This window comes from Oenanthe melanoleuca, chromosome 6, assembly GCF_029582105.1.
Source record: "Oenanthe melanoleuca isolate GR-GAL-2019-014 chromosome 6, OMel1.0, whole genome shotgun sequence".
Lineage (NCBI taxonomy): Eukaryota > Metazoa > Chordata > Aves > Passeriformes > Muscicapidae > Oenanthe > Oenanthe melanoleuca.
Window position 1 is genome coordinate 17,931,008 of NC_079340.1, and position 8,908 is coordinate 17,939,915.

General features: G+C 45.5%; 1 protein-coding gene across 1 annotated transcript; it reads right to left on the reverse strand.

The window, feature by feature from the left end:
* Positions 1 to 278: 278 nt before the first annotated feature.
* LOC130254817 (bone morphogenetic protein 2-like) lies at positions 279 to 6,229 on the reverse strand. The gene is made up of 5 exons (XM_056494822.1): positions 5,935 to 6,229; positions 5,726 to 5,865; positions 4,896 to 5,012; positions 3,546 to 3,747; positions 279 to 1,934 (listed from the first exon to the last, which is right to left on the reverse strand). The coding sequence occupies exons 1-5, from the start codon at positions 6,227 to 6,229 to the stop codon at positions 1,525 to 1,527; spliced, it is 1,164 nt and encodes a 387-aa protein (XP_056350797.1). The 3' UTR covers positions 279 to 1,524.
* Positions 6,230 to 8,908: the final 2,679 nt, after the last annotated feature.

Here is an 8,908-nt window from a genome sequence, read left to right on the forward strand (position 1 = left end):
CAGACTTACATTCCACTTTAGCAGGGCAGCCACATATCAAGATCAAACAGCTTTCACTTGAGGAATAACTACTGGATCCTCCCTGAAGGGAAACATGTCTATTCTCCTGATTTGTTATACTCCTTGACACAGAGGTCTTGATACAGTACCCACTAAGCCATAGGGAATGTCCTCTCTTCTGGAAAATTATTTGATTCATGACTCTAGGAAAGAGGTTCAAATATAACATACAAACCACACCAATGTTACATTACATTTATTTAAAAATCAGCATTTTATATTACAGATTAATTTAATATTCCCCAAGTGTTGGGTTTTAAATAAAATAAATTTATTACAGATATCAATATTTACAGAAAAAAATTACATATTTTTTTTCTTTTTTTAAGTCTTATTGAAGTAAAAAAAACTCTCCATGAAGATTCTGCCCATGGGAGATACCACATTCTGTGAGAGGTCAGCTTCCTTCAAGGGTTAATGGAGACAAGAAACCAAACCAGGCTTGAGATCCAACTCAGTGAATTGACTGAGGAACGGCAATGGGCTGGTTACCTGCACGAAACTGTAGCAAGACTGGAAGATCTCAAGGGACCCCATCCAAGACTATGTCCCCCTATTCCTTGAAGGGAAGGGAATCAGCAAGTACCTTGCAGCACACTCACCTCAGACACCTGGCCAGGCCAGTATCTAGCATATCCTCATGGACCTCCAAAGCTTCATGGGTTTCTTTCTTTTTGCTAAACCACGAGGGTTCTGACCCAAGCTTAGGATCCCACAGCACAGCAAATACACAAGGGCAGGCTCTGTTGCCATACTTCCAAACAGCCCTCACAGAGACTGGCCTCACCACACCGAGGTGCAGCCCTGAGTTAGAAGACAAGTAAGCTGATTCCCAGACAGATACTGACCCATGGGCTCCTTCAGACTGGCTAGCAAGTCCCATAGGGACTTATGAGGAGGTCTCTGCACTTGGTAGAGCTGCATAAAGCTCAGAGGGAGAAGTCCATTTCCTGGTAATGCATGATCTGCAAGTCGTAGAGACCTCTAAAATTATCTCTGGGCAAATACTTACCCTGAGAGCTGCACATCCCCACTGGATCATGCAGCCAAAACTGATTAAGGCTCTGCTACTGAGACACCTGCATCTCATCCTGGATTGAGGCAGGATGCCATGCCTGTTAAATCACTGGTAATTCTGAGCCTTGGTATACTGAGTAAGACCTTAATTTGAACAGTCAACTTAATGTGTTTCAATTCCTTCACATAGCAAGTTCCTGATTTTAATAGTTTCCTTGGTGTTCAGGCACTCAAAGAGTTCTTCATGGAACTCTTAAAGTCTGCAGCTTTCCATAAGCCAGCCACCTTTCCACACAGCCATGGTGAGAGGAGAAGGATTTGAAGCTCGGACCAGTTTCCCTCTCTCCTGCCCTGTGAACTGAAATGCCATCTCCTTTGGTATCTTCAGTGGCAAATGGGGAACTGAATCCAGGTGCACATCAAATGCAGAAAAAAAAAAAAGTCTTGCTAATGACAACCACACCTTGTTGCCACCATGTCTTTATAATTTTTAAGGACGACATTCTGTTTGTCATCAAAGTAGAGGAGATTGAGGGACTTCAATTCATCTGGCACGCAGCAGGGCATGCTGACATCTTGAGACAGCTTCAGTGTATAAACAATGGACTGAACTGTAGCATGGTTTGTTGCATTTAGACTTTCCCCCAAAGGGAAGATGCAGGATCCTCTGCAATAAAAGGCATTGTATCCACTGGGGTGAATAATCCACCCTGACCAGCCAATAGCATGGAAGTCTACATAGAGCTCCCTTCGGTGGCACGCTGCCAAGGGGCTCCTGGCAGCGCGGGCTCTCCTGCTCGTGCTGCCACTGCTGCTTTCCACATCAGGCTCATGGGAAACACGGCCTGCTTCTGATTCTGAAAGGAAGCTCCATGTTAGTATTTCACAAAGTTCATTTCCTAAGTACAGTATTCTGCATGAAGGTCTACTACTACTACTACTGCATCAAAGTTTTCAGAGCAGATTTTAAAATGGCACATAACCTGTGAATGTACCAGAACAGGTCTGTATTCAACTGCCATTTCAGCCATACTACTAAATCTGCCAAATCTTGTGTTTCACTTTGTGTTCTGGAAAAGCCAATTCAGCAAAAATAGAAAAGAAAAATGCACTCATCTACCAAGTATTCTGTGAACTCCACAGTCCTTCTTCAGGGCTGAATCTGGTCAGAATGGTATTAACTGTCTTCATAGAGCCACTCCTACAACACATATTATTATGGGAAGGGCTAACAGAGAGTGGAGATCACAGCCTTTTCCTCTCCAGTATTCTCCCAGGAACTCTACCCATACACTTGCAAAGGAGAATGTGCAGTAACCTGGTAATGTGTAAAGTAACACTGTAAAAAATATATATTTCAAATATTTGATCCTAAAAAAAACCACCACCAGGTTTACAGAATACTGCTTAAGAATGAAGCCTACTGTCAATAGGATGCTTTCTTAAAGTATCTTCTGAGAAGCCCTGAGGTCCATGGAGATCCATGGATACAAGCTGAAACTCACCGATATGCAGAACAGTCTGTGTGATCACTGACCAGGTCTAGAGAGTTTCTTCCTTAAGAAATTTCTCAATCCTGACACAGTATTCCGTGCAGAGCTTGACGCTCATTAAACTGGATCTAGGATTTCGCTATTAATTTTTATTTGGAAAACAAAAATAAACAGGCCAGGCTCTTTTTTTTTTTTAATCGATTTCACCACCTACTTTTTAATATTGTTCTACCTAGCTTCTTTCTGATATGCAAATACAACCGTTTGCCAGAAAAGACTAGAAAGCCAGAACAGCGTGATTTTTGCTCCTCCTTCAAGCTTTTGCTCTTTGCATTTATCAGGCCCTAAAATCCAGCCTTAGCTGATTTTACACCAAGGCCAGTGGGAGAGGTAAGATACTGTTTTGTATTTCAAGGCACGAGGGCGTTGTCTTTGACGAAAGCAGCCTTTAGTCACAATGCTAATTAGTCATTGAAGTCAAATAGGTGCTTAAAAACCAAGCCAAAGACAGAGAAGTTCAAATTGCTTATTTAACAATCTCTTTCTCTCTTAAAACCACACTTAATGACTCTACTTACACATACTTTACCAGAATTTTGACAAAGTATTCCAGGTCACCGAGTTGTTTTCAGTCTAAACCTAACATACAATTTCTATGCAAATTTCACCACCACAAAAGTAATATAAGTAGTACTTAAAAAACAGAACTCACATTCATTTACAAACTAAATAAACCAGATTCCCCTTAGGATTAATGAATATTTCTGACACACACATTGTTTGTGAGAGGAGTGGGCAATTTAGGATGCTGGTGATCTACTAGCAAGTACTATTAAACCAAATTTCAACCACTGACAAAGCTGAACTTCAAACCTGTTCTATACTGCAAGTAAATAACTGAGGATAGATCTACATGAGGTAGAGCAGGAGGTAACAGAAGATGAACAGGCAATTCATGTTCTAAAGTGCACTTACTTGCAGCAGAGGGTACAAAGCTGTGAGACCTCCGTTTGTTACTGTTCGTGAAGAGGATAAGGAGAGCATTTCTACTCTCCTGAAAAGAGCCCTGGCTCTTGGCAAATGTAACCACGTCGTGTTCCATTCCATTCTTGGAAACATGTGTCGTCCTTATCCAAAAGCCATGGTTGGAGCTGCTGTTTCCAACCCACTTGGAAACCTGGTGAAGATAGAGAAAAGAAAAAATATTGTTTCAATATTCTAATTACAGCATAGTGATTAAGCAATGTTTATATTAGGAAAAGAGAATAGGCAACAAGCTATGAGATCATAAGGACATATATTACAACAGAAATAACTGTATAGCTGAGACTCCATTGAGTTTAATATTTAAACCAGTAATTCGGCACTTAAAAATACAAAATAGCATAAGCATTCCCCAAAGCTACATTTACAGAAAGATAATTAATTTCAGAGAACTTACCAGTGAACATTTGAGTGTAGAAGTTAATATTAAAATAAACTCTCTCTGACTTTCAGAAATTTATTCTTGATAGCAATCTCAACACCGTTATAATGAACTCTCCAGACTTTTCATACTATTAAGACTCACGTAAATCTAAAAACCATGGCACTTGAAGAAATTCACAATCAAGAAAATTTACTTATTTAGTTGTTATAAGTACACACTGATAGATAAGGCCAGGCCTTATCATTCCCTAGCAGGAATATCATGACTTGAGACAGAACTCAACCAATCATCCAAGCATGGTCTTCAGTCTGATCATAAAGCTTAGGCAACAAAAAACACTGTCACAGAGCAGAGTTCTAAACCGTGTGTGGGTTCTTTTGTTATGGAAGTGCATTCACCTACTTTTACAATTTATGGAAACAAAGCTTGAAGCTCACAAATACAGAAGTCTATGGGGGAAATTGAATGACAGGCAACCCAACCACGATAAACTCCAGAAACACAACGCTGAAGCATACTGCTGTACAGAAATGTTGCCAGAATAAAAAGGAGAAATGGAAATATACTCTTTGTACACAACCAATGCCAATTGCTTTGGCAGTTTAAGGACTAACACAAGGCTTTAATCACAATGACATACTTGGCCTGACTTCCCTCCATCGACTAGTTTTGGCTTACTCAATTTCCACCATGCTTGTGCTCCTAGCAGCTCATAAACACTTCTTTAATTTAGGTAGCACCAGGTGTACCTATAAGGGTAGAGAGAAAGTTTCTCCTTCTGCTGCTGTCCTTCTGTTTGAACTGACCTCAAAACCCAGCTTAATGGCAATGCTGGAATTATAAGGTGACACCCTAAAAGTTTTAGAAACAAAATTAAGCCAGACTTCTCTGCTTACTGTCTGAGTGACGTTGAAGACTTCCCAGCCTTCTCCGTAGAGGGACAATAATCTTGATGCAATGAGATGTTTTTTCTGTGGCTTATTTTCACTCTCCAAGAGCTCATACACTTCCACCTAAATAACAGCAATACCACAAAACCAACAAGAAATTAATTTGATTTTTCTTACAGCAGAAAAGGAGCATTACGATTATGCAGGTTTCTGCTACATCACAGCTGTAAAACGATACTGTCATTTCAAAGGAGGTAAAAAGTAGATTTTGCTCAGTTTAACAGAAAAATAGTCATTGCTATATACATATATATCTAGATGTGTTCAGAGGCAGGATACCAGACTATAGACACTATAGAAAACTATCTTGACCATTCCTATCCTGTTTTGAACACCTGGTACCATCAAAGTCTTACGTTCTTCCACATATTTGTCTTCAGGTTTGCAAAAAGTCCAACCCTGCCCTTTGTCAGAAGAATAGATACATTCAATTTCCTTACCCGCCCTGTTTTCCCATTAATCCCTGGCTGCTATTTCTGTTTTTCGGACCAGCTCCAGCAGGTAAATTTCAATTCTAATTTCGAAACATCTCAAATCCCAGAGGAGCAGAGTTTGATATGTGATAGATCTGACATCGGTATCTTTAGGGAAAGCTCATTGCCATAGCACAAAGGAAGAACCAAAGCCAGAACTTTTCACTACTTCTTTGCATGCTGGAGGCAAAGAAAAAGTGAGGATGACAAAACAAAAATAATAACAAAGCCGGTTTGTGCGGTATTTTCAGTTTTAGTAAAAAAAGATAGCAGAATTACGTGTTTAACTATTGCCCCACTTACTTTGCAGAAGTGTTGCACCTCGGACCTTCTGGACCGCCGTGTCCTCTTGAGCTTGAAGACCCTGAACTCGGCTTTCAGCATCTGCTCGCCCTTCTCCATGGCGCTGATGTCGAAGTAGAAGTGGTGGTGGTCCAGGTGGACTGGAAAAGACGGTTCTTTAGGAGCCCCGCCGCCCCGGCCCCGCAGGCTCCCCGCGGCCCCGGGCCCACCTCGGTCCTCGAAGCTGCGCACCACGTCCCCCTGCAGCAGCCCCGGCGCGCGGGTGATGCCGTTGGCGTCGGCCACCTTGTTGAAGAGATCCACCATGAACTGGGGCGGCTTCTTGCGGGGCAGCACGTCGGGCGGCAGCTCCTCGATGTCGAAGACCTCCCGCAGGCGCTGCAAGGCCGCCGCCAGCACCTCGTCGCGCGGGTCGGGGCGCAGGGGCAGCGCGCTGGCCGCCCGCAGGCTCAGCAGCCCGGCCAGGCACAGCCACAGGCTCAGGCACGGCGGGCCGGTCGCCATGGGCCGCTCGGGGCCCCGCGGCCGTGCCCGCGCGGCGTGAGGGGCGGCGGGCCTGGCGCGGCCCGGCTGGGCGCGGCTCAGCCCCGGCCGCCCTGAGGGCGCAGGGCCGCGGGCAGGGGCGGCCGCGCCGCGCCCGGGCCGTCGGCGGCGCTTAAGGACTCAATGGGCATCGCCGGGCGCTCGCCGCCCTCAGAGCGGCCGCCGGGCCGGCTCGGGGGCTCGGGCCGCCGGGAAGGGACAGTGTCTGCGAAGAGCGCCGCACTTGCGAAACGCCTAGCCTTTAAATCGGCCGTCCACTTTTTCAAAGCGAAAAACGCTTTGATTTCGAGGCTGCTGAGCCCATGTGCCGTTTCCTGTCGTTTTAGCAGCAATGAAAAGTATACTGGGACGTGGGCGTGAGCTTCTGTACTTCCCTGCCCGGGATCCCCGCTCCTTTCCCGTCCCACAGCCTGAGCAATGCCCGGGATCCCCAGAATATTCCTGTCCCATAGCCTGAGGAATGCCCGGGATCCCCAGAATATTCCCATCCCACAGCCTGAGCAATCCCCGGGATCCCCAGAATATTCCCATCCCACAGCCTGAGGAATGCCCAGATCCCCGTTCCTTTCCCGTCCCACAGCCTGAGGAATTCCCGGACCCCCGTTCCCTTCCCATCCCACAGCCTGAGGAATGCCCGGGATCCCCAGAATATTCCCATCCCACAGCCTGAGCAATGCCCGGATCCCCGTTCCTTTCCCGTCCCACAGCCTGAGCAATGCCCGGATCCCCGTTCCTTTCCCGTCCCACAGCCTGAGGAATGCCCGGATCCCCGTTCCTTTCCCGTCCCACAGCCTGAGGAATGCCCGGATCCCCAGAATATTCCCATCCCACAGCCTGAGGAATGCCCGGATCCCCGTTCCTTTCCCGTCCCACAGCCTGAGGAACCGCCCTGGAGCGGCCCGGTGCCGGGGCTTGGCCGGGCTGCAGGACGGAGTTCCTGCAGTTCCCAGGCTCAAACTCCTGGCTACAGCTGCCCTGGGGAGGAGGTCTAAGGACAGAGTCCGGGATTCTGCTAGTGCAGTGCAGCAAGAACAGCCAGGCTTCGAAGTATTCAGGGATAGGGGCAGGAATGCACATTCCGAAGAGCTATTTTAAGGCTTAACTATTTCCCAGAGTCAACCAGCTTTCAATAATTTGTCTTTTTTTCCACCCATTGGTTGATGAAGGGGATTTCACACCCCCCACCCCAAAAATACTGAAATGGAAAACCAACCCAAACGAACCTACCCCAGCCCTAAGGATCCTGCATAGTATTCCTTTTCAAGGCAAAGCCTCAACTTACAGAGGAGCAAATAGACCTTTCTCATGGCTCGTGCAGCAGTGCTTGTGCCACACTGCACTGGGTTCTTTTTTCAGGCAGGAAAGTATTGGGAAGTATTTTGTGGGACAGATAAAAATGTCTACTGGCTTCTCTGCTTAGCCACACTATGTTAGACAGGAGTGCTTGCATTGAGCAAGCAGGTGGACCTACAGGAGAATAAGGTGGGGACAAAGAGGCCACAGCTTCACACAGTCCCAAATTTTTGCCCCATAAAGTGCAAAAGACTAGTGGAGGAAAAAGAGGTGCAGTGATGGGTTAATCACACCAGGGTAAAGAGCACTGTTGCTGCACATAAAGCTTGAGTCGATTTTGATCCTCAAAATTCTCCAGCTGTCTTCTGAGGGCTGAAGGTATCTCAGCTCATGCCTAAAAACTGTGCTGGATAAAATACACCCATTCAGCTACCTGCCTGAGAGCTCACAAAGAGACTAGTAAGATAGGAGAAGTCATCACTAGACTGTTTTTCAGTCAACCCTAAAAAGCTTTGCTTCCACTCCACTGCTTCTTCACATGCTTATCCTCACAAACCCTACCCTGCCCTTGGGTCTCTTCATTTACTCCCAGTATCCTCCCTAGGCATATACCTTCATTTTTATTCTCATGGTGCTGCTTCCAGACATTAATGTCTGGGAACACATAGTTAGGGTTCCCAAAGAACCTTAACTCTGCCCCAGAGGCAAAGATTTATGAAAAAAATCCTCTCTGCTTAATATAAGCTGGGACCACAAACAACGAAATGCCTCTATCGTAGTGCAACTGCAGAAATTTCAGCCTACAGTTAGCCAAACGTAACCCACTGAGTGCTGTGTTCTTTTATTTTCATGTTTCTGATTAGGCAAACAACATAATGAAAGCCTCTCTCCCCATTCTTTCGTAAGACTGCATGACTCACCACTTATGTAAGCCTTATGCAGGAGTTGGTCATAGCTCCTCTGACGATTCTAAGTCCCGGTCTGCAATTAGTGCAAGGCTTCAACCTCCCTGTTCTGTACAATAAAAATAGGTTCTCTCAGCTTACGTGTTGTGAGCAGTGTGGCTTTGGGAGCCCAGGAAAAGCTGTGAATCTGAAGGGAACTATGATAGATAGTTAACTTAAAATTTTAGGTGGATTCTCTAGAGTTCAGCATTGGCATTGCTTCCCCTTCTCTCTCAAATGACTGGATAAACAGCTTGTTGAGTCTGAAGAGCTCACAATCATTTGGCTTTCAGGTATAGTGTATGGGTAAGAATGGGGATATTTATTACACAGCCTGCCACATCATCTTTGATGCCATCGTGGTGAATATAGAATAGCAATATTCAAAAAGCGTGTTTATCAC